This window comes from Trichomycterus rosablanca, chromosome 13, assembly GCF_030014385.1.
Source record: "Trichomycterus rosablanca isolate fTriRos1 chromosome 13, fTriRos1.hap1, whole genome shotgun sequence".
NCBI lineage: Eukaryota > Metazoa > Chordata > Actinopteri > Siluriformes > Trichomycteridae > Trichomycterus > Trichomycterus rosablanca.
The window spans coordinates 6,700,097-6,726,865 of record NC_086000.1 but is presented as its reverse complement, the minus strand read 5'-3'; the positions used below and the strand labels follow the sequence as shown (position 1 = coordinate 6,726,865).

Below are 26,769 nucleotides of genomic sequence, written 5' to 3'. Positions count from 1 at the left end.
CACACGCACACACCCTCTTACACAACGTTCCCAGATTTGTTGTTTTTGGGAAGACAAATGTGTGCAGCCCTGTACGCTGTGTGAACATGAACCCATAGTATATAAAACACCACAGGAAAAAGATACTTGCCTTTAAAGTGATTATCACTATTACAAACACAGCTGCACGAGTGTGTCTATGTCTATATCAGTCTCAACAAAAACTGTTGGTTAAAGCTTTACACAGCTGGAATTTACGTCAGGGCAGCATTTCCGAAACCTTTTGTATCAAGTCCTAATGTGCACACAGGTTAGTGTACCCCTAATCAAACATCACATGTTTCAACATCTTATATTTTCTAGTCTAAATGATAGCTGCTACCAGCTAGCTGTTCAGTATAACAGAATATTTCATACCAGTATAGGCATCATCATCTGGTCAAATGGCTGTCAATTATCCCAACCATGCCAACCAATATGAAGCTGTTTACAAGGCCAGGTGCACCCTGTGGTGCAAACACTTTTCCCTGATGTTTCCAGAATAATACTGGCCCCATACATGCTAAAATCAGCATTTGACTAACACCAGAGTAATGAAAGGTTGTTTTCATGGCCTTTCTAATCCCCAGATTTACACATTACAGAAGCTTAATGGAAAGTATACCAATTAGATCCTCTCATCCTTCAATAGAACCAGATGTTTTTGATCCAACATCCCACCACAAACCAATCAGGACTTTTTAGATAACAGTTAAAGCTGTTTTAGAGGCAAGATCCATGTGGATCAGCCAAAGCTTCAAAACTGATTGACTCCCTTTTTTTTACCATCCAAGAAGTCAATTACCTACTACCATGTTTGGTACCAGCAGGACCTACGAGTTCTTTTGAGTGGAACGAGTGGCACAATGTTTTGTTAATTGATTAAAAATACCACATCAATAAAGTGGACACCATACACAAAAAATGCTGATTTTTTGTTGGTGCTTGGTTGCTACCATTATAGACTTAATTGTTCTGTTTAATGTGCAGATTCTACACACAAAAAAAAGTAAAATAAATAAATGTCCCTTGCAATATGTTTCTTTTAAAATAGAGTTGGATTTTGACAGATGAAACAAATTGCAAAAACTCTGTAACTTAAGCTTATCAAGTGTGAAAAATACAGGAGGCGCAGTAATGTTTTGGGGTTGCTTTGATGCCTCAGGCTTTAGTTGCTACCATTTTAGACTTAATTGTTCTGTTTACAAAAAAAAAAAAGTAAAATAAATTAATGTCCCTTGCAATATGTTTTTTATTTTATTTCATGTTTTGGATGCACTAAGCTAAAATAAAAGTAAAATCATAGTTTCATTATAATAACGTTATTTGATTGTCACTACAGTTTATAGAATGTGTGCATTTATTTAAATTAAACATCTGTGTTGGCTGATTGTTAATACATTTGTGTGTGTTCCACTGTCAGGGGCTGAAATACTCATTCCAAACACATGACCGCTTGTGCTTCGTCATGGAATACGCAAACGGAGGAGAGGTGAGAATGAGTTTTAAGCCATTGAAACCAGCTAGTCCATATTAACAATACAATGGTTGAAAGTTCTTCATGCTTGAAATCTGTTGTCCTTTTATTAGCTTTTCTTCCACTTGTCCCGGGACCGCGTCTTCACTGAGGATCGAGCGCGATTCTATGGAGCAGAAATTGTATCAGCTCTGGACTACCTGCACTCGGAGAGGAACGTGGTGTACCGTGACCTAAAGGTAATCAGGTTTTTGAGTTACATGATGTCGTATTATGTTTAATAACTTATGCGTAAGAGTTTTGTATTTGAGCTTGATCTGAAAGTAGTAGGTGTTTGGATTTTGTGTTTGCTCATTTTTTGCATTTATCACTGACTCCACCTTTAAGTCATGGTTCTGAGCCTACACAGACTGCATTTTTAAATAATGTCTGGACTTCCCCTGGTAGTGAAATTACTCTATTTGCAGTGTAGATGCCCCATACACTATTTCAAATCATTTTAGGTGTTCTGTCTGACTTCAAATGGGCCAATAGGGACCACATTTCTACAAGCAGAACATACAAAAGCCAAACTGGACTTGTCCAAAATTCATGTTGACAAGCCACAGTACTACTAGGAGAATTGGATTTTGACAGATAAGTTACACTTATGAAGTGTGAAGAATAGAGGAGGCTCAGTAATGTTTTGGGGTTGCTTTGATGCCTCAGGCACTGTTTTAAATATGATGAACGATAAGCTATTCTGAATCATATTAGGGAATATTTCATTCATGTGTATCTTAGGAACAACTGACAGACCGTATGGTTTTATCAGCTCGCAGCAAGAGAAGACAGGTCACCTGACCACACTTTCTTTCAAGCATTCATTATTTATTTCTGTTAATATTGTTCTCTCCTATGCTTTCTTTGTCCTTCTCGTTTTGTCTATCGTTTGTCTCGGTTGCTCCCCCCTCTTCCCTGCCCTGGTTTCTCCCACTCAGAGGTGTGCTAAGGTTCCTCTGAAAATGCCAGAGTAGCAGGATAGGGCAGTTTGTGCTGACTGGTGTGCCTGAGCCTGTGGCCACGTGTGAGCTACAGCTGCCAGGTGACTTTTAGCAGCCCCAGAGACAGAGAGAGGACATGCTGATATCAACCCCCTGCAGCGCCCACACACACACACACACACACACACACACACACACACACACACACACACACACACACAGAGTGCTTACATGCCCTGTGCTGAATATTTAGGTAGTGTTTTACTAAAAGGGGTTGTAAATTGGGTGTGGAATACACCACACCCACAGACCTATTAAACACTTAAAGGTTTTAATTGTCCAACCTTTGTGAACTTGATAAAGGACAAGAGTCAGAAAGAGAGGCTTTGAAGAGATACAGTGAGGACTTTACCTTGAAACTCGATGTCAGTTGGTTCTGGGATTGGCATTGAGTTTAAAAGGCGTTGAGTTTCGAGGTATTTCATTAGTGGAGAGAACTTCGGAGCAGTAATAATTAAGAGAGGTTTAGTGTTTCTATGTTGTTTTTTTTAATACATGAAGTCACATTAAGCTTTTCTTTTTTTAATGATACGCGTTTTAGACTCTCTGGAAAGCTGATTCTCACCATTTCTCCGAACCCTAAGCATTAACACAAGTTTAAAAGTGAAACAGGAGACAAATCCAGCTAAACATAGATGTACAGTATATGAATGCTGGGAGTGGATTTGACGGTTATTCCACACAAATGCAGATTCGTCTTAGGGGACGTTGAGTTACAAGGTACCATTGTACTTTACTTCAATCCCTTTACAGTACAGGAGAAGAATCAGTGCTGTTAGGTTGGCAAAGCTTGAAGTGGGAATCATTTCAGGGCTGACTGTATTTTTCTTTTTGCATGGCTTGTCTATTGTGTAGCAAGAAGATAAGTGACCATCTCAGTCGTTGGATTTCAGTGCTTTAATAGGTTTGTGGGTTTAAAAAAAAAAAAATAGGCTGTTTCCTGTACAGTAGCGTAGTAGGGCAGTAGACTAATGAAAAGTTTTTGACCGGACATCATTTAAAAAAAAATCTTTTTTCTTAGATTACACTTGACCATCTGGGGCATATTTTGTCTCAGCATAAGCTGACAGTCTAGGGTTTCTTCGGTTAGGATGGAATGTGAGGTTAATGTTATTATCATCACCAGTGTGATTATCAAAAGTAGAATCTCAGATGTTGCTCAGATATTTTTTTGTGATTAGAAAGACATTGACTCTAAAGGATCATTGACCATGGCTCTTTGCTGACATTATGTAGTGATAGATAAAGAACAGGGTCATTTGGGATTTTGTCTAAAATAGTGCTACAGGATGTGCTACACTGTAAAAAATGTGGTGCTTTTTTCCCCTCTATTTTCTTCCCAATCTAGTCGTATCCAATTACCAGATTGCATTATGCTTCCTCTCTACTGATGCTGATCTCCACTTCTGATTGAGTAGAGCGAGACTGACACACGCCCCTCCGACACGTGTGCAGTAGCCGACTGCATCTTTTCACCTGCATGAGTCGAGTTCATATGCGGATCAGCTTTGTGTACGGAGAGCCACACCCTTATCAATGCATTATTCCTCAACTCTGTGCAGGCGCCATCAATCAGCCGGCAGAGGTCACAATTACATCAGTTATGAGGTCCCTATCCGGCTCCCTCCCTGTATGAACAACAGTCAGTTGTTGTTTAAAGATGAGTTTGAAATGTCAGCCGTCTTGTGCTAGCGTGTGTTTTACCGCTGCGCCACTTGAGTGCTTTTTTTAACCAGTTACTTCTGCCTCCAAGCTTAAAAGAAAACTGTTCTGAATGTAAAACATTTTGAAATGCTTGTTTTCCAGTCACGCTTCCTCTGTTGTGTCTGACAGTCACAGTTTCACAATACATGTCCTTGTCTCCTTCTTTCCTTCTCAGCTGGAAAATCTGATGCTGGACAAAGACGGCCACATAAAGATCACCGACTTCGGACTCTGTAAAGAGGGCATTACAGATGGAGCCACAATGAAGACTTTCTGTGGCACCCCAGAGTATCTGGCTCCTGAGGTAAAGCTCCCACACATCTTCTCCACAGAGGTGTCAGAATAAGACAGTTACTTCCTTTCAGGCCGAATTGTTCAGTTATAACTAAATTATTTCACTAAATAGCCAGCCACAACTTGAGGGCAAAAACAAGTCCATCTTGCGTTGTAGTGCATGTTGGTGTTGCTCGGCTCTTTAAGAGTGAATACATGACCCTGGCTGGGAAACTGAGCTAAAGAGCAACTGGATGTGGGTACAGGTGCTCATGTATATAGTGGCTGTTGGGGTGTAGCACTCATCGTTGTGTGTGGGTGTGATCGTGTTATTGCCTTGACCCTCAGTGTTTGTAGCCCACCAGTTTGGTATTTCCTGGAGGATCAAAATGCCACGTGAGCCAAGCACAAAGCAGCGTAAATCACCTTAGCTGACTCACTTATGCAACCAAGTGAAAACAAGATTGGCTGTTTATAACAATGTTCTTTTTTTATATTAAGCAGACACTTTTATCTACAGGATCCAACTGTTGTGATGTAATACAACTCAAGCATCAGGGTTGGGTTCCTTACTTAGTGGACCAACCATTGCAATCTGACATTGGTAAGGCATGAACCAGCAACCTTCTGGTTACTGGTCCATTACCTTAACCGCTAAGCTACCACTGCACCCACAGTGAGTAGAAAATAACAAGTTGGTTGGCTGGAGATAAGTAAATAATTAAATATAAATTGCGTAGTCAGTAGTGACAGTAGGGCTGCACGATGGCTCGGTGGGTAGCACTGTTGCCCTAGAAGGTCCTGGGTTCGATCCCCAGGTGGAGAGGTCCGGGTCCTTTCCGTGTGGTTTGCATGTTCTCCCCGTGTCTGCGTGGGTTTCATCGGGAGCTCCGGTTTCCTCCCAAAGTCCAAAGACATGCGGTCAGGTTAATTGGAGATACTGAATTGTCCATGACTGTGGTGTTTGATATTGAATTTGTGAACTGATTAATCCTGTCCTGATGTCATGAATGTAACCAAAGTGTGTAAAACATGACATTAAAGTAAAAGTAATGGCAATTTTGGGATTGTCTAGGAAATCTGGGATTGGTCCATCTGTAAAGGATTGTGATTTTACCAGCAACTACCAACCTACATTTTTGGGCCACTTCCGCAGTACCACCGGTGCAGATCCCGACCCATGTGTGGTTCATCCCTGTGTTAACCTGTGAAACTTATTTTGTGTAACTGAGACGTGTCCCGAAAGCCTTCATCAGAACAGAGCTGCAATGTTTGTAACCTGCATTCCCCTTTTACCCCTGTTCCTCAACTCGCTTGTACGCTCCCCCCACATCGGCATGGCAACACAGCACCAGCTCAGGAGACTTTTGGAAAGGGGGTATCTCCGTGGAAACCGAGCGGCCCCTCCGGTGGGCAGTGTTACAGGTTGTTCCGCTGTAAACAATGAGCTCGTTGTTTGTGTGCGGGGCTATGGAATGCTTTCCCGTCTGGGAATATTCTGCCCGGCTGGAGAGAGCGAGAGAGGCTCGGGGGAAGAGAAATGGCCAGTCAGGATACACTCACAGACTCACTGTTAGTAACGGTTTGCTTTGAAAAATCATGTGGGGGTGTGCGGCTCATCATGGATATTTATTTTTAACCAATTGGTTTTGATCATTTATTTAAAAAAACACTCAACTGGCTTGGTTGCCCTGTGTTTGATCATTTAGAGTGGGTTGTATGCTTGCAATTAAACATGTGCATGTACACCTGATAATTAGCCTTTTGGACAACCACGGGCATTGATCCAGAGTTGATTCCCGCTCTTGTGGATATACCAGCCTCCACTTTTCTTGGAATTCCTGACAAAATATTAGAGGAGTGTGCCTGTTCAATCAAAAGGTCAGGCACTGATCTTGGATGCCAGGGCCTGGCTGGCAATTGACATTCCAGTTTATCCCAGAAGTGGTTCAAAGAAGTCAAATCTGTCAAAGCCCTAGAATCACTGGGCAAAGACAGGAGTGCTTGGGTGGCACAGTGCTAAATCACTACTGCTGGGATCCAGGGTTCCAATCCCCAGCTGTGCTATCGGCCGGTCAGGCGTCTACATACAGACATGATTGGCTGTGTCTGAGGGTGGGTTGTAAGGAGGCTGAGGCCCCGTGATGGATTGGCATCCTGTCTGTGGTATTAAACAAGTTTAATACCCTCACTGCAGTACTCATTGCCCATCACCAGTGTTCAAGTATTCCTAGACAAGTTTGCCTTTTGGTCTGCCTTGTAGCCCCTCCCACCACACCGCAGCCTACCACCCTTCCCGGGGGCAGTTGCTGTAACCGTGTAAGCTTGGTGTGGTTTGGGCTTGTGTATGTGAGGGATGCATTTTGGCTCCTGGACTTCTGGCAGCTCCACAGCTGTGCTTCTTTTCTACATATATGGGGCAGCTGCACACCCAGCTGTCTGTCTCCCTCTCCACATGAGTCACACGACAGCAGTGCTGGAAATAGAGAGCAGTCAGTAATCCAAGCGGCACACCGGCTTCACCTTACCACCAGTGGCCTGGCCAACCCCCTCTGAGGGTACAGTGTTTGCCCTGCCCTGCTTACTCAACCACAAGATTCAGCATACTGGCATATGCATTCTCGGATGTACACTCACCCACTGTACACACACCCTCACTGTGGAACTACAGCCGCTCAGCTGGACTCCCGCATAGAACAACATACAGTAGTGATGTGTGATTTGTCAACAGGTTCAGCTGAATTGAAGACTTTGTAGCTTCCACTGAAATGTTATCTTCTAAAACCTATTTGGCTTTCTTTTTATTATGTACACCTCAATCCACTTGTGATTGCACAGTGGCTCAGTGGGTAGCACTGTTGTTCTCATGTAGTTTGCATGTTCTCCCCGTGTCTGTTTTCCTCCCACAGTCCAAACACATGCAAGTGAGGTGAATTGAAGATACAAAATTGTCCATGACTGTGTTTGACATTAAACTTGAACTGATGAATCTTGTGTAACCAGTAATTAACTGTCCTGTCATGAAGGTAATCAAAAGTGTGCAAAACATGACGTTAAAATACTGATAAAATAAATAAAAAATAATCCACTTGGCACCTCTTTGTATTTAAAGTGATTCTGACATTGTTGGTAAAGTTTAAATCAGTCCAGACTAGTTCAAACTGACTCATCAGAACAACTCACTGACTTGGACCTCATGGTTAAGGTACTTGAAACTCGGATCAGTGCAAACCAGTTTTAAACCAGTTACGTCCAACTAAACACCAGGAGCCAGTCCAATCAACATCTGTGACGGAACTTTGTTGCAAATTGCTTAGAGTAGTATAGTCACAGCAATTTTTTATATCTTTGGCTTTTTTTCATACCTTGAATGCCAGCAACAAAAATAAATGTAAAAAATTTAATTGCGTTTTTTAATAATACAATACACAGTGGGCACTTAGGTGGTGGAGCAGTTTAATGCACTAACCCATATTCAAGTTTGAATGTCAGCTATGCTATCAACTCCAGTTAGATGATGTATTTATGCTAGCTGTTAAACAGACAGTTTTAAACAGACAGTTTGGGCGCTTGGGGTGACATATCTATCAACATTATGACCACATTCCTAATACTGTGTTGGTCCCCCTTTTGCTGTCAAAACAGCCCTACAACTGTGATGCACTGTGTATTCTGACACCTTTCTATCAGAACCAGCATTACCTTCTTCAGCAGTTTGAGCTACAGTAGCTCGTCTGTTGGATCGGACCACACCGGCCAGCCTTCGCTCCCCACGTGCATTAACGAGCCTTGGCCGCCCATGACCCTGTCGCCGGTTTACCACTGTTCCTTCACTTGCTGCCTAATATATCCCACCCACTAACAGGTTCCGCGATGTAGAGATAGTCAGTGTTATTTACTTCACCTGTCAGTGGTCATAATGTTATGCCTCGTCGGTGTATATATATCATCTTATGAAATCTCATAAAGCATAGCGTGGATCACCATATACAATACGTCTCTGTGTGGAAACCCAACACTGGCAGGTGATAAGAAGCGGCCACAGACTGGACACATGTCGAGAGGATGTGTGGTGATCCAGCTCTCCTTGGTCATATCGGGAATTGTGCGACGTTGCATTCACAGTCAGGAACGGGAAACGCCTAGATTAAGGAAGATGAAGAAGGAAAATCCAGAAAAATGCAATGTTTTTCAATAAATATTTAAATATTAATATGTATTTATTTTCCAAGTAAAATTCTGGTGGTGTGTCCGGTCAGGTATGTATCGGGGGCGGCACGGTGGCTAAGTGGGTAGCACTGTCGCCTCACAGCAAGAAGGTCCTGGGTTCGATCCCCGGGTGGGGCGGTCCGGGTCCTTTCTCTGTGGAGTTTGCATGTTCTCCCCGTGTCTGCGTGGGTTTCCTCCAGTGCAAGTGAGGTGAATTGGAGACACTAAATTGTCCATGACTGTGTTCAATATAACCTTGTGAACTGATGAATCCTGTTAGATGGTATGACCTAGCAGAACTTTATTTATTTAAATGCAAGCCAACCATGAAGTGTAGGCTAATAATCACAATGAAGGAGAAGTGTTATTTTTTTTCCCCACAAGTCATATATTCAAATTTTGTTCCTCACTAAAACACGTGTAACACTGGTGGTTGTCTTTTAGCGTACTGAGGGTGAACATTTGTGGAAGTAAGGTTCTTCACCTTAAATGAAAGCTTTTTTTGGTTTTCACACCAAAGTGTGCTTCCTTTTTTAATCTACTCAGAGTACACTAAGGTTCTAGTTCAGGATGTAAATAAATGTCAGCTGTCTTTTTGTGCAGTCAAAAACTGAATTAGAATAGTACTGTGTAGTTGTTTAACCCATTATACTGCTACTTGTTTCCACTGGTTTCCACTGGTTTCCACTGTTAGTTTTCTGAATGAAATCTAGCTTAAATCAAGACATTTCAATAATAAATGTAATAATACTGGACAAAGTGGTTTAGATATGTATATGCTCAGTGCTTGAAGTGGGGCGGTACTCACTGTACTAGTGTCCTGGATTTTTCCCCCCCTTTCACTTCCAATCTAATTATGTCCAATTCTTGATTGTGAATCCACTGCTTCTCGCAGCACCCCTGATCTAATAAAGGGGAGCTGAATTGCCACACGTCTTCCCCAACATGTGTCCAATCTGCGGCCGCTTCTCGTCACCTGCCATTGCTGTGTTCCCAATTTATCGTCATGTTTTACACACTTTGGTTACATTAATGACATGACAGGTAGTTACTGGTTACAAAGATTCATCAGGTCAAGTTCTTTTTAAAATGGGGAGAACTCCACACTGAAAAAACCCTGACCGCCCCACTTGGGACCTTTTTGCCGAGCCACTGTGCCCCCCGACCCCAAAACACACAGAGAACGTGGTGTGCTAGCACGTTAGACCTCTGTGCCACCCAAGTGCATTTTACTCTATGGCGTATCGTCATTTTTTCTTGGTCCACTGGCACTTCGCACAAGATGCTGATATATTTTTTGCTGTCCCCATATAGGGTTGTAGACGATTCATAATAACCGTATGTAAACCATATTACCCAGGGGACACTATTTAATGCTCACCTGTTCTCCTTTTCTCCAAAAGTTTGTAATGTTAGTACAGAATGTAAAACTTAATGATTTGCTGATAGTAGCTGATACACATGCCAACATATGAATAAGGGGAGTACCAGCACATCTTTTTCCCACTTCAAGCACTGCATATGCTTGATCCAGAACTACTTAGCATTATCCAGCTTAGTTAAACAGTCTAGCCTTGCTTAGACAAAGAAATAAAACCCAACTCTTCCCAACCCAACCAGTTAGTCCTGCCAAATTTGGGTACAACTGTCAGCTTATATCTGAATGACACTGTGGGCTCCTGAGAGAAATATTATCTCCTGCCCCTGGTGCCTGTTGGGAGTTTAGTCCCACCGTATGTACTGTACTCTGGGAGCTGGAATGGAGCTACCTTAAGCAAATTAAATCCAATGTCTGTAAGAGCTGTTAACCTCTCGCATTATTGTACTGGAGTGATTCTCCTAAAGACTTCTTATACTGGTTAAGTTTTGCTAAGAGTTTATAATTGTGTTTATATATTAGTGCTTGTAAAAGAAGTGCATGTCAACATGTCTTGTATTTATCACAACGAAAAAGCAAAACGTCATATAATTAATATTAGAGGTTTATTAGAGGGACTGTGAAGGTAGTAGGTTTGGGAGAGAAGTTAGGGAGGCAAGATTGAGACAGTTTGGGCATGTGCAGACAAGGGAGGGTGGGGATGAAGCCACCAGACAAAAGAGGGAGAGGAAGGTCAAAGAGGTTTAGGGATGCAGTGATCATGCAGGACATGCAGGTGGTTGAGGTGACAGAGGAGGATGTTCAGGACAGGGCATGATTGGACGAATGTTTCACTGTCGAAAAAAGGAAATAGGGTTTATTGAGCATGTGACAGAACAGTATCTGAATAACACAGGTCCAGGATGGACTCCTTGTTTTGTTTACATCTCTGTTATCATTCAGATAAGAAGTTTGCAGCCTCCCCGGTTTGAAGTGTGTGCTTGTTTTAATTTTATTTAGGTTGTACTGTGCATGTGTCAGTGTGCAACAATAAATCACATTTTATTAAACTTGAGTGAGTAGGAATATCTTTAAATAAATGATCAGTGTGTCATTGATATGTTTAGCGTCTCCGTGTTCTCGTACATCATGAATACAGGTGCCATGCCAGTGTTGTTTAGAGAGCAAAACATTTGAAGCTTAAAAATTTAAGTAATCATGCATTAAAGGTTGTATGCCCAGTAAATCTATCGTTCAGTATGCAATAGCATGAGCGTTCAGATCTGGCACGTATCACAGTGCCCCCCAAGGACCCTGCATTGATGGGGTTAGCAGGGAAACCCATTACCTATTATCGATCTCTCCAGTGATTCCAGTGACCTTTAAAGAAGCATTTGTAGACACCTTCATGACGAGAGTGATGTTTTACTTTGAATGAAGAAATTGTATGAATTAGTTTATCAATCACTAAGACAGCATTTTATCATTTGTGCAATATTTCCTGCTCCCACCCTCTGCTCAGCCACAATGATGCCAAAATGCTAGTAAATGACTATTTTCTCCTGCTTGGATTATTTCAACCCCCTTGGGGTTTTTTTAAGCAGTCTTCTTGCTAAATTGCTCGACCGGCTTCAGTTCATTCATAAATCAGCAGCCAGAGTCCACCTTTTTACCAAGTACTCTGCACACATCACTTCCATCCTCCATACGCTTTACTTTGAGCCTTTCATGGACTCGCCTCTACATAGCTTAGTGCAGGACTGTTCAAACCCTGGGTCACAACCCTTGGGTGGGTCGCAAACCCAAATTAAATGAACTAATTTTAACAGGCACATAAACACAAAATGAACTTGTACACGACCGCCCCCTTGTGGCTGTACATTACATTTTGTAAACCACAGTGGGACCAGATTGCCACCATTCTTAATTAAGTATATTTTGTTTTGTGTTTCGTTTTGATGCATTGTTTGTGTTGCCTGGGTCATGATAAAAATCATGGACAAAATGATTCCTCTCCCCTATTGCTGTTTTTTTATTATTATTTTTTTTTTTATGCATTACATTAGACACGTGATACAATTTCATTGTTAATTCTAGTAAAGTGTTGTGTTTTGTTGTTGATATGCTCATGGCCAGCTTAATATTTCTTCAGTGTAAAGTGTACAGGCTGAGAAATTTGAAACTTGTGTGGTAAAGACTGATTCTAACTGCCCGAAACTGTAGGACCTTTTTGGCTGAGCAGTGGTGGGCACTGAATTCGTGTAACCACGTATTACAGCGCCCCCAAGTGGTGCAGTTAGTCATTTCACATTGGTAGAGCTTGCAATATGAGATCAAATTAAGTCGAACTTAATAAGAATAAAATCTCATTAGACATGAGTGTTTGAAAATTTGACCAACATGGTTACAAAATACATTTCTGGTGGGCACAAATGTATTAAATGCATGTGGTTGTATATTGCAGGTGCTGGAGGACAACGATTACTGCCGCGCTGTAGACTGGTGGGGTTTGGGAGTGGTCATGTACGAGATGATGTGTGGACGCCTGCCGTTCTATAACCAAGACCATGAGCGGCTGTTCGAGCTCATCCTTATGGAGGACATCCGCTTCCCTCGTACTCTCTCGCCTGAAGCCAAGTCGCTCCTCTCCGGCCTCCTTAAAAAAGACCCCAAACAACGGTGAGGACACTCTGTTTGCTTTTGCTATTACCTGTTCATGCGTAAATTACATATCATGTTCCTACAATAAGTGTGTAGTTATCATCATGCACTTCATCACATGTATATCACATCATTAAAAAATGTCCAAATATCTAAATAGTATGATCTGGTTTGACTACATGTGTGTGCACACCCTTGTTTGGGTGCACAACCATTTGGAGCAGCACTACCTTGCATACCTTTTGTGCATCAGGAGGGGCAGCATAATAAATAGCCAATTTAACAACAGTGACATTACCATTTGATGTGAAGTTTTTTAGTAAGTTTTATGTGGTTTGGCATTATTTTAATGACTGCATGTATGTTGACAGGTCTGTTGTTGGATGTATTTGGATATGTTATTAAAATATTCTAATGGTACAAGTTGGTACAAATCCATTTATTTCAGAACATATCAGCTTTTTGTACTGAACAATCAATGGTGCCAATTACGTTAAACGCATCTGCATTAGCACATAAAGAACATCTGTGTTTGTAAATGTTGTGCTTTTATGAAACATTACCCACTTGGTGGGAAAATTACATAATAAAACATGTGCAGGGGCGGCACGGTGGCTCAGTGGGTAGCACTGTCGCCTCACAGCAAGAAGGTCCTGGGTTCGATCCCCTGGTAGGGCGGTCTGGGTCCTTTCTGTGTGGAGTTTGCATGTTCTCCCCGTGTCTGTGTGGGTTTTCTCCAGGAGCTCCAGTTTCCTCCCACAGTCTAAAGACATGCAAGTGAGGTGAATTGGAGATACAAAATTGTCAATGACTGCGAAATTAAACTTGTGAAGTGATGAATCTTGTGTAACGAGTAACTACCGTTTCTGTCGTGAATGTAACCAAAGTGTGTAAAACATGACATTAAAATCCTAATGAATAAATATGTATGATATGCACAATAGTTAGGGGGCACTGACTCTTGGCTGTTATTCCAATTCCAATCGTCTTGCAATGCTGGTACTCCTGAGGCACCTGACCGTCGGGCGGCTTATCACGGATGGCAGTGGCTGGTTCTCCACACTCAATACTGTACTGTGGCAGGAGAAAAGAAGCATGTACATGTTCTGAAGGTAGCAGGTGACAACCACAGTCCTCCACAATCTGGGGTGGGGGTGCCGGCAGCAACAAGAGAAAGAGAGAAAGGCTCCAAACTGACATGACTGGTTTGGGTGAAACAGTGAAAATGAATAAACAGAAGATAAAGAAACAGCTGTTTTTAGAAATTTCCAAAGCTATTAAACTCTGGATTTTAATGGATTTGGTCCTTTAAAAGTGCAACAGGTCAGAATGCTTACTTCGGATAGTACCTAATCTCTTATTTGGATGTTTCCAAGTACTTGATTACAAAATGTCTCAAAATGTTACTCAACTGTTGCTTTAATTTCATTATTTTCTAAATCGTTTGTTTGTATGTTTGTGTTTTTTAGGTTAGGCGGTGGTCCTGATGACGCAAAGGAGATCATGCAGCACAAGTTTTTCGCTGGAATTGTGTGGCAGGACGTTTATGAGAAAAAGGTAAATAAAGTTCTGTAATAGTAGGCACACTTTATTTCAAAGCAGTGCTGCAGCCATTTCATCAGTGACATCTAGAAATTGGTATATCTTGGGTTAAAGGTAGTTTTTGTATTTTAGTACTTTGGTGCAGTAGTGTGTGCATATTTTAGTGTACAAATGTGTTCACGTGTGTATAATTTTAAATTTAATGTGTTTTTACAACAAGGACGTAGTCATAAATTGAACATGGGGGGACCGAAGCTAATGGGATTTGCATTCTCAAACATTCCTGCCATATTAACAACTGATAAACTCTTGACAGATCCCAACATTACACAAAGCTAGTTAGTGGAATATGTTCATATGTTTACTATGTTTCTAATGTTTAAATCATTATATTGGCAGGGGGGCATTTTGAGTATTTAGAATATTGCGGGGTTAGGCCTCCTCTCATATATATTCTGATTACGGCTTTGATTTGCATATTGTGAGGAACTGCTCACCTAAGATTTTTACTCATCTGTACACTTGTTTTAATGTGATGTGACTAATTAAATTTAGGTTACCAATCAAACAAAGTATTCAGACCCTTGACTTTTTGCACACTTTATTGTATTGTGGGTTCGATTTTAAATGAATAGAATTGCCATTTCTACACATCAGTGTACACTTAAACATCAAAAACTAAAATATTTTATTCATGTCTGTATACAGACATTTCGGCAGCAGTTACACTTGCAGGTCTTCTAAGATACGTCTGTACAAACTTTGCACCACACAGAACATTTTAAGGTCTACCAAATTATATTCCTAACACAGTGGCCCAAATGTTTTTGTCAATCAAAATAGTTAACTTGTATTTATCAAGAAATGTGGTCTGTCTAAGTGCACAGTCATGAGAAATAGATTCCACTTAATGTTTGTATTGGGTTTCTATTGGCTTATTTTAACATTCATTCTGGTACAGAAAACAAACACAAAGTGAGCAGTTTAGCTTAAGTCTAAGATTTTAATTTATTATTTCTGTCCTTCTCTTTCTGTTTTAGCTGATCCCTCCTTTTAAGCCCCAGGTTACCTCAGAAACTGACACAAGGTATTTTGATGAGGAGTTTACTGCACAGACCATTACCATCACACCTCCTGGAGAAGGTACTTGCCTAAAGAATGAAATGTGATGTTCCTTATTATTATTATTATTATTATTAATAATATATGTGTTGTCATGGTGACCACATGGATGGTGATTTTCAAGAACATCCTGACTTCTGTTTGGGTCATCAGGCTTCTGAGTGGCTTGTTCGTATATATTTTTGCTGGCCGTCCTCTTCATCTTTTACCTTTAACTCTTCTCTGCATTGCCTGCATTCTTCCTTTTGTTCTCTTTGTTTTTTTGGCTGCTCTTGTTAAGGGTCACCACAGCGAATCATTCGTCTTAATCTTTCTCTGTCCTGAACATTCTCCTCTGTCACCCCAACCACCTGCATGCTCTTCCTCACCACATCCATAAACCTTTTCTTTGGCCTTCCTCTCCTTTACCTGTCTGAGGGCTCCATCCCCTCTCTGTGCATGCCCAAACCATCTCAATCTTTCCTTTGTAAATTTATCTCCCAAACATCCTACCTGCGCTTATAATGTACCTAATCTTATCCAACCTTATCACTCCTAATGAGAGTCATAAACTGTGCAAATTATCAGCTACACTTGTCAAAGCCTTATATTTTATATATTTTTTTTCTGATCCATAACGATCCCTTAGAAACTTTCATCTCCCAGTATACCATTAAAGTTTTTAAAACTTCGATATAAAAAAAAAAGTCTGCCCCCTGCTGGACTGCTAATTCCAGTACATTCCTGTAGGTTCAGTACGACCACTTCTAATGCCAAGTGTTGTGAAAGATCACAGACATGATGTCAACTTGCTTTGAAACAATTACATAATTGCACATTGTCAAATCCAGAGAAAAAGGCAGAAGCCTTTAAACAGTTTAATAAAAACGACGAGCTTCTGTCTTATGCATGCTGGGTGCATTTAAAGAATGAACGCTTCCTGTAGCACTTTTTACCCAGACACAAAAATTGTGTGTACAACATGCACACTGCTGGTTTTACAGCAGATTTATTTGCTATTCATCTGCTGGGCATTTCTTGGTAGCACAACTGGACAGGATCTTTACCATTTGCCATTATATGCTTAATAATGCATAATAACTGTCCTATACGGCAGGCAGGCAGCCTGGTCTAACACTTGCACTTTATTTGTACCAAGTGAAAAAAGGTGGCATTCTAGAACGATTTATTTGATTTAATGGTGCAAATATGTAGTTTCACCAGGCCTTTGATGCCCTTTTAATGCCCTAACCCACCACCACTTAGATCCCCAGCTCTATATCGGTCAAGTTAGAATCGACCTGGCTGGGTGTCATTGCCGCTGTGACCTCTGCTGTCTGATCAAGGCACTTGCACCCAAAATACCTGCTGTGCCACTATGTCACCCATCACTGTAAACATAATGCTTTAGTGCAGGGTTTTTCAAACTTTTTTCAAGCGACCCACATTATGTCCATGATTTTCTACATGGCCCAGGCAACACAAACAATGAATCTGGTTTCACTGTGGTTTACAGGATGTATCGTAGAGGCTCCACGAGAGGGTGTTCATGTACAAGTGTATTTAATTTTTTTTTTTTTTCTACAACCCACTTTGTCAACTCACGACAAAAATAAAGGCTCCACAAGGGGGAGATCACGTTCAAGTGTATTAAATTTACATTTTCAGCATTTAGCAGACGCCTTTATCCAAAGCGACTTACATTACAGTTACAGTATATAGTCTGAGCAATTGAGGGTTAAGGGCTTTGCTCAAGGGCCCAACAGCAGCAACCCTCTGATCACTGGTCCAGTACCATAACCACTAGGCTACAGCTGGCCTACAAACTTTTATGACATTTACATTTTTGGCATTTAGCAGACACTTTTATCCTCTGACAGTATACTGTTTAAGCAATTGAGGGTTAAGGGCCTTGCTCAAGGGCTCAACAGTGACAGCCTTGCCGTGGTGGGGCTTGAACCAGTGACCTTTTGGTTACTAGTCCTGTACCTTAACCACTAGGCTACAACTGTCAGATGTAATTATTATAATTTTTCTCTACAACCCATTTTTTGTCAACTCACGAACTTTAGGGTTTGAAAAACCGTGCTTTAGTGCCCCACTGGTGCTACATTTCTGACTATTCAGTATATTCAGTATGTGCAGTAGTGGTATGCAGATAGTCTGCTGGTAAAACTGGTGAGCATCTGATTTCTGTTTGTTTGGATATTTCTTGCAGTTTTGAAAAGCTGAGTATGAACGAGACACCAACAGATATTAACAGAAATAACAGAAATAATCTTCTCTTCTCTTATTTTCTTTTCTGTTTTTTCCCCCCAGATGAAAACATGGAGCCATTCGACAGCGAGAGGAGGCCTTACTTTCCTAAGTTCTCCTATTCAGCTAGTGGAACCTGTTAGACTTTTCCTATTTCTGCCTCTGTGCCACTGAGTCCAGCGCCCCTGCTGGGTGCTTCGGGTAGCTGTTGCTCTTTTGCACCACTGACCTAGGACACGTTTTCCTTTACAAACACCTCAACAACCAAAAAACCGGCAAACGAGGAGTTTACCCACCTGGACTTCACACTCTTATTCAAAGTCTTTTTTAACTATTTGATTTGCCTTAAATGTCATGTATCTGTCACAAGGCAGACCTTTTTTTATTTTATAACATTTTGCAAAAACACCAAGCCCATTCTTTAATGGTTTGATGTTGGTGCATTTAAGGCGTTTTAGTAATTGATTGTTTTTCTGAGGCTGTGAGAGGAGACACTACACCACATTCTCTCCCGAACAAATGAACATATGAAACCATACAGCTCACAAGTTGACAAAAGTCAAGAAAGTATTTATAAATTTTATAGCACTTCATCAATCCAGCCAGGTATTTGTTCTAGCTAAACTAATAAAATGCCAAATACTCTAATTTAACCTAGGTTTAAAAAGACCAATCATTCGGACCAACTGAAACTTTATACCAGAATTTTCTACACTTAAAGACTGAAATCAAGAAAATGGTGATAAAATAAAATATAATATTATTATTGTAACATTTCAATTGAGCAGGACCCAGCCTGTATAAAACCAGTTGACCTTTTTTGACTGGATATGCTTTGCTCTTGGGCACAATAATACCCTGAATTTGTCTTTTTTTTATTATTTTTTGTACTGAATGTGCAATACTGTAGCAAAGACAAGGCGTGTAGATTTATTTTAGTTTGAAAAAGGACCAATTCAGTTTTCTCAGAACTGGAACTGTTTCTTCTTCAGTCCTCACAGCAGTGTGGAGGAGTTCTCATTTCAAATAACTTATAAGGCGCAGAAATGAAGCCATCCTGGACTTGTTGCACCACAGATGATGCATTTTAAAAAACCATTTCAATATCCGGGTACTCCTCCTTCATCCGCTTTCACTTTGTTTTCTGTGTTTTCTGCATTGAGTGCATTTCTTTCAGTGCACTTTGCACAGCCTCAGTGAGGTACTACAGCTAGATTTAAATTAACAACTTTAGGGATGGTCTTAGTAATATAGCGTTGAATTTAAAGGACTCGAGTGGCAGAACCAGCTTGTAATCTTTTGAAAGGGTTTTCTTTTTTACCTTGGGGTTGGTTTAATATTTATGTAAAATAACAACATCCGATCAATGTTGCAAGATAAGGCATCTTCCAGCCTTGAACATTTATGGCAATACTCATGCCATAGAGGAGCGACATGTAAAATTACATCAATTATGGTGCTTTAGCTTGCAAAGTTGCCAGTGTTTACAAACTAAAGCCATTGAGAGTATTTGAGTCCATGTCATAACTGTGTTTTATTACTGCGCTTTAGACACAACAGCATTCTTCATGGTTTTACCAACTCGTGCTTAAAATGCTCATTCAAAAACAATGGCCTTTATTTGTCAAAGTTGCATATCACACACCGAGCTTGTTTCATTAATACTAATTGCAGAATCCTGAGCGGGATCTGTAAAGTCAGTGCCTACTGGAAACATTGGCACAAAGCAGGAATATACCTTGGACAGTGTGCCAATCCACTGGAGGGCAACACACACTCACACATTTACTTACACCTAGGAGCAATTTAGACAAGCCCGTTCACCTTCTGCATGTTTGGGAGGACACGTGAACACACAAAATGTATTACAGACAGTGACCAAAGGAGAGGATTATCGATGACCTTCTTATTCAATATGGCCGTATTTATTCATTTTCTTTTAGTATCTGTTTAGTATCTGGTCAGATTCAAGAAAGTTAATGAGCTGAATGATATAACCAGCACATACTAAAACTAAATGGTAGGAAATTTAATCCATTCATTCGTTTAACTTCACTTATGCTTGATCAGCATTGGCATACAGTCTGGAGCCTAACTGGAAACACTGGAAACACAAATAATGCCAGTTATAGATAAAAGGTACTGTAAAAAAAAGATCCTCTAGGTCTCCTTTTCTGTCATGGTGCTGTGTTGACAGCTGACTAATTTATCCCACGTGTTTACCAACAAATACATATCGACTAGCAACCGCAGACACAAGCAGCTACACTGATCAGCCATAACATTAAAACCACCTCCTTGTTTCTACACTCACTGTCCATTTTATCAGCTCCACTTACCATATAGAAGCACTTTGTAGTTCTACAATTACTGACTGTAGTCCATCTATGTCTCTACATATTTTTTAGCCTGCTTTCACCCTGTTCTTCAATGGTCAGGACCCCCACAGAGCAGGTATTGTTTAGGTGGTGGATCATTCTCAGCACTGTAGTGACACTGTGTGTTGTGCTGGTATGAGTGGATCAGACACAGCAGCGCTGCTGGAGTTTTTAAATTCTGTGTCCACTCACTGTCCACTTTATTAGACACTCCTACCTAGTTGGTCCACCTTGTAGATGTAAAGTCAGAGACGATCGCTCATCTATTGCTGCTGTTTGAGTTGGTCATCTTCTAGACCTTCATCAGTGTTCACAGGGCGCTGTTGGCTGGATATTTGTGGTTGAAGGACTATTCTCAGTCTAGCAGTGATAGGGATGTGTTTAAAAACTCCAGCAGCATTGCTGTGTCTTATCCACCACCACCATGTCAGTGTCACTGCAGTGCTGAGAATGATCCACCACCCAAATAATACCTGCTCTGTAGTGGTCCTGAACATTGAAGAACAGCATGAAAGGGGCTAACAAAGCATGCAGAGAGACAGATGGACTACAGTCAGTAATTGTAGAACTACAAAGTGCTTCTATATGGTAAGTGAAGCTGATAAAATGGACAGTGAGTGTAGAAACAAGGAGGTGGTTTTAATGTTATTGCTGATCAGTGTATAACTCTTTACTAAATATTACTTTCTTTACTTGTACTTCCATCTTGGGTGACCATCGTATCAGGGTCTAGTCATAAGCTCTAATGCGGGATGTCACTGGATAAGTTAGCTTTGTGACTTTCTTAAACCCGCCCCTGTTTAGCACCTATAGCACAGTAGAACTTCAGTTTCAGTCTTCCATGACTGCAACCAACTGCATGGTCTAAATAGTACTTCACAGAAACAGGCTGCACCATTACTTACTTTTATGTGATCTGGTGCTTTTGAACCATGCAAACTTGGACTACAGAATGTTGAACTATGTTATTAGTGTTGCGCTTATTGGATGTACATTTTAAAATGCAAGGGCACATTTGGTTTAAAGGTGCTGCTGTATTTCACCTTCACCTTCATGAGGCAGAGATTGGCTTTAAGTTTTGTTCCCACCTATGTTTAAGAAAAATGGTACACAAGTTTCTCCAGAATGTCTCTGAAACTAGGACATACTAGCATAACCCCTACCTCCATATATTAGGGTTTCATGTAAACAGAGTAAAATAAATGTGTTTGTTCCAAAGCATTGTAAATAATAGGCAAGTGTTTCTCACGTAGCTGAAGCTGATTCACCAGTTGCACTTTTATTGCTGATTATCGGTGCTGTTAGACAGTTTTCTGAGTTAGGCTTGGAGTACCTGGTACTTCATTCTGGGCAACTTTGACTAGTAAAGGCCACTAAGAAAAGGTAAGCACACACATGCAGTCGTTTAAAAGTAATTTATTGTTTAATTTATGATGAAAACTGTTACCTGGAGCTCTTTTCCTGGTAAATGAACCAGCATTCCTTTTCATTCATGTGTTAAGCTGTAAATACCATAAAATATAATCCAGTCCAGTGTGTTTATAAATACCGCACCATCAATATGCTTTTGAAATGGACTTTTTTTATAGTCAGTTATTTTTAAGTGCATTACTTTGCTCAGTGTTCAGATTTAACATAGTAATCACCATGCAAACCAATGAATGTAAATGCTTTTTGCCCTGTTCACTTTTTTACCTTAATATCTTAACTTTTGTATCTTTTCAGTTTAAAGAAGCAATAAGTACATTTTCTTTTTGTTGCATGCAAGTCCTCACATGTTTGACTTGCCGTGACATTTTAATAGAAAGTAACCGTCATTGACTGGATCGCTGTCTAAAAAAAATACCATTGCTTCAGCTCATTGCTACGGTGTATCATTTCATATTTTATACATCTTCTCCCTAAAAGTCTACTTATTGCTTCTTTGAAACCAAATTGTTACATATGAATAGGTTTTCTCATACTTTCCTGTTCTCTTTTTAAAATGGGGCGCGATTTAGCTGTTTTATCTACCTTTTCTCAACTCAAGACGAACTTTAGTATTCGAATATTATGAACTTTGTACACACGTCTGTTTATATCGCTTCATTTTTTCTGTGGAACTCAGCAAATAAAAAGGTTTGGCTAAACACTGCGGCTATGGGTTTTATTTTAGGACGCGTGGTATCTATAAAGCCTGGGTTCAGCTTTTATATGAACGTAGTTAGTCTGCAGGTGGTTGGAGAGGCACTTTGTATTGATGCTTGAGGCAGCTAAATCATTTTCCAAAACAAGCATCAGAACTGGCAGTCTGACTCCACAGTGACTGGCTACTTGAGCCTGGAGAACTTGAGTGGGTAAAGTTTGACCCTGCAAAGAAGAGATGTGTGTGTTTATGGCAGTTTTACATACAACAAAACTACTTACTCAACTGCAGTCGTCTTAGTCAAGACCAAACCAGGACCGTGATTTTAATGAGACCTAGACCACTTACAGATCTTAAAGTAGAGTCTAGTCTGTTTTCATTGCACTTTCGAATACTGTCAGTGTGAAATCTATCACTGAAAATGCAACACTACAAACAAAAAATTACCAAAATATAGGATGCATTCCAAACAAGACAATTAAGCAAGTTCATCAGACATCTGTTTATAAATGAAAGTTGCCAATGATTTAACCTTATTATTAGATACCTTGTTTTTCAAAATTCACAGATTTCACGGATTTTTTAAGAAAAGTGCCAGATTTCACAGCAGTCATTAAATTACACTCATAAATTGAATAATAGAATAAATGGAAGCTACAATACACAGCACAACCTACCTTATTAGCTGAATGTAAACCTAGAAAATCCAGTTACCTGAGTAGTTTTTAGCTGCTTTAGACTTCAACATCTTGGACATTTTGACTAACCGATTGCTAACTGAATTGCCGTAGGATTGCTAGGACCGCCTCATAGTGCAGATTAACCAGTAAACGTAAGGCACTTTTGATTGATACGCAAATTGTTAAATTGCTTAACACAAACTTTAAATTTCGAATTTCACAGCATAATACACGAGAAACGGCTCATTTCAGGGTTCATGGCGTAATTTTCATGGCCATGAATTAGGTAGGGCCTTAATTATTATCTATGCTTTTGAGTGAAAGCTGTCTAAGAACTGTTAGTTTAAGGGACAAAATACAAAGTAATTACTTTTAAAATTTTGGCTGATCAACTCAATTAAAAACTGTAAAAATATAGTAGTTGCTTTCACCATCTACCTTACATAATATTGTGGAAAGATTCAGGGAATGTGATAAATATAGTCAAATGGGCGTCAGGGTACTCTAGAAAACTGTTGTTACATCGTCCGTCACTGCATCAAGAAACGGACCCTGAAACAATTACGCAATAAGAAAGCCATACATCAATTTACAGAAACACTTGAGTTCTCTGGGCCTGAGCTCATCTTGGCTGGACCAAAAGTCACTGAAACTGTGCTGTAGTAAACTTCTCTATGCCAAAGACAAAGGGGACCATCCAGGCTGTTATCAGCAAAACATCTTAAGGTATGGGGGTGCATCAGTACCCACAGCATGGCTGACTTCATGGGTGACATCAAGGTAATATGTTTTCCTGGAAAGTCCATGGTTATTTCAGCAAACCAATGCGGACCTTATTTTGATCACTGCCTTTATAGTCCAGAAATTATTAAAGTGTCTAGCATACTCTACAGTGGAGCTACTCACCCAGGAGACCACCACTTGGAAAAGACACCTGGCTAAACAAACACCAAACAGGCAGCTTCATCCATTAAAAGTCCTGGGCCTCATTACAAACAAAAGCCTGTTCTGGTCTTTTCTGTGCAGTCTGTTATAAAGGTAGACACCCAGGTACCTGCATGACAAGTTACAAAGATTCCCCATCATGCTTGGTTCTTTAGGTGCACCTCAAGACAACAAATATTCTCTATGGTATGTTAATTTCTGCATTATTATGTTCCATATGGTCAAGGAAAAAGTAAAAAAATAATAATATATTAATTACTGATTGTGTACTTTTAGTAACCCTTTAACATCTTTTTAATCTAGAATTTTCAAAGGGTTGTGACTGTTTCTGTAACCAATTTAAAATGATTTCTTGACGTGTTCAATTAGCTCAATAAATTTAAATACATTTGGCAAACTGTTTGGGCAGAATGTGGCTTATTTAGACTTCCAGACCATGTTTAAAGTAATTAATACAACAACAATAATTCTAATAACATTTTTCTTGCAACTATACCTCTTTAACTTTGTATACTGTACTTAGAATCCACCAGGACAACACAGCTCCAATGTTCTGGGATCGATCCCCAACTCTGGTCACCTTCTGGTACCACAGTACTCTATTGTTCTTTCAGTTCACAAAAACCTGTCTATAGGTAAAGTACCTACTTTAGATAGCTGCTTAAGTAAGTAACAGTGTGTGTGAGAGTGAGAGATGAATTGGTGCCCCGGTCCACTGTGTATTCCTCCTGCCTTGTGGCTTGTGGGATCCTAATGAGGATATATGGGAATGAATTCATGTTGAGGATAAGTGATACGAATAGAAGGACATATGGGAATGAATGAATCATGTAAATAAAAAAAAAAGTGCAATGGCGCAGCTTTAGGTTTTATCCTGGCCTCAGGTTACTGTTTGTATAGAGTTTGGCATGTTCTCACAGTGGCCACAAGGGTTTTGTTTCAAACATGTCTGTGAATTTGACATACATACCTGAGCTGAATTTGTTACATTTAAGGTGTGAATGACTAAATGTGTTTATTTTAAACAGGATAAAACAGTTAATAAAAGAATAAATTAATGAGTGGCATAAATATATAAAAGAATATACTTTTATTATGTTTTATTTTATATGATAATGTGTCGTGTGTATATTCTTAGTTATTTTGTCATAGCTTTTAGCATTATGAATAGCCTCGTCTATACTATACTATACTATCGTACTAAATAGTGTCCTGTTATAGGTTACCGCTTGATCAAACTCAGGATTTATTCATACTATGTAGTAGAGTAGTATGCAGTTTAATGAGCCGCAGTCTAACCATGAAATCTGGCTTTTCCTGCTAGTGACAGTCAGACAGGTACCTCCGCCTTTCACTCGCTTACGTCATCAGGTCACAGAGACCCACCTAAACCTGACGCATGTTGCCAGATTGGTGATTTATATGCGTGTAGAATATCATTCATTCGAGCTATTAAAACATAAGCTACCTTTTACTAACAGATACTATTTGGCCAGAAGTACATAAACACCAACGTTAGCGTGTTAGATTTCCCATTCTAAAACTATATTAATATAGTTTAATTAATATAGAGTTTCTTCTTGTTTGTTTGTTTTTTAGGATTTAAACGTCATGTCATGACAGGAACGGTATCATTACACAAGATTCATCAGTTCACAAGGTTATATCAAACACAGTCATGGACAATTTTGTATCTCCAGTTCAACTCACTTGCATGTCTTTGGACTGTGGGAGGAAACCGGAGCACCCGCAGGAAACCCACGTGGACACGGGGAGAACATGCAAACTCCACACAGAAAGAAAGATTTTGGACTGTCTCTGATGAAACTGATGTCAATTCAGTCAAAAAAAGCCATTTGTAGGGCTAGACACTGATGTTGAACAAGAAGACTCACAATCAACTTTCCAATTCATCCCGAAGGTGTTCCGCAAGATTAAGGTCAAGGCTTTGTGCAAGCCATTGAAGCTAATACACACCAAAATCACCAAACTGCCTTTTCATTGATCTTTGCTTTGTGCACCACTGCACAGTCATGCTGGAACAGGTAAGAGCCATAATTCTCATTCAAGAGAATTATTCTGTCTGATTTTCTGTTTCTAGTGTTTAGTATTAAATAAATGAGTTTGGATTATTTGTCGTGGGTGGCTTAGGTACAAATGTTTAGGGTTATGACAAAAGGTTTCATTATGGAACAAGTAAATTGAATACACAAATACAGCTGTTCTGTAGCAGTTGAAGTAAACATTGAAAAAGCATTGAAAGCTGACAATTCCCAGAAATGTCTGAAAGTTTACTGATTACTTACAAAAGCTGTAACAACACCCTCTGGGTCAGTATTTTGACACGACCGCTCTGCAAGATATAGGACACAAACAAATAAGAGAATTAGACCATTCTAACCTTTAAAGGTTTCAGTCTTTCCTATGGAGAAATTGCAGGTGTCAGTAAGTACAGTGTCCTACAACGTCAAAAGACACCTAGAAACTAAAGGAATCCATAATTGCATCAGACTTCAAGCTGCAGGTTTGTCAGGTTCAGTCATTGCTAAGATGGCGAAATAAGAAAAAAGTGCCTTGCATAAGCCATGCAGTATAACCAGTGGATGACTGTGGATTGAAAGAAGGTTTAATGAATGATGATTGAAAAATTGAAATCTTCAGTTTATTTGTTGTTACAAAGTTTAACAGATAATACTGACTAAATAGATATTTAGACTAGATAGTTACACATGTTAAGAATTGAGAAATAATACATTTTTAAGTTTTGGCTTTTCTGTAGATGAAAAATTATTTTCTATGATTTGTCTAGAACCCAAGTGGGTAGCACTGTCCCCTCAGTATGAAGTTCCTGGGTTCGATCCCCAGGTGGAGCGGTCCGGGTCCTTTCTGTGTGGAGTTTGCATGTTCTCCCCGTGTCTGCGTGGGTTTCCTCCAGGAGCTCCGGTTTCCTCCCACAGTCCAAAGACATGCAAGTGAGGTAAATTGGAGATACAAAATTGT

The 26,769-nt window shown here is 40.0% G+C and overlaps 1 protein-coding gene across 2 annotated transcripts in view; it reads left to right on the top strand.

Annotated features, from left to right (window-relative positions):
- Window positions 1-19,201, top strand: part of akt1 (v-akt murine thymoma viral oncogene homolog 1) — a 75,842-nt gene extending 56,641 nt beyond the window's left edge. For both annotated transcript variants that reach the window (XM_063006959.1, XM_063006960.1), the window contains 7 exons: window positions 1,442-1,510; window positions 1,609-1,734; window positions 4,418-4,546; window positions 12,546-12,760; window positions 14,212-14,299; window positions 15,325-15,427; window positions 17,705-19,201. In XM_063006959.1, the coding sequence (XP_062863029.1) occupies window positions 1,442-1,510; window positions 1,609-1,734; window positions 4,418-4,546; window positions 12,546-12,760; window positions 14,212-14,299; window positions 15,325-15,427; window positions 17,705-17,784 (810 nt within the window). In that variant the 3' untranslated portion in view covers window positions 17,785-19,201. The remainder of the gene's footprint in view (window positions 1-1,441; window positions 1,511-1,608; window positions 1,735-4,417; window positions 4,547-12,545; window positions 12,761-14,211; window positions 14,300-15,324; window positions 15,428-17,704) is intronic.
- Window positions 19,202-26,769: the final 7,568 nt, after the last annotated feature.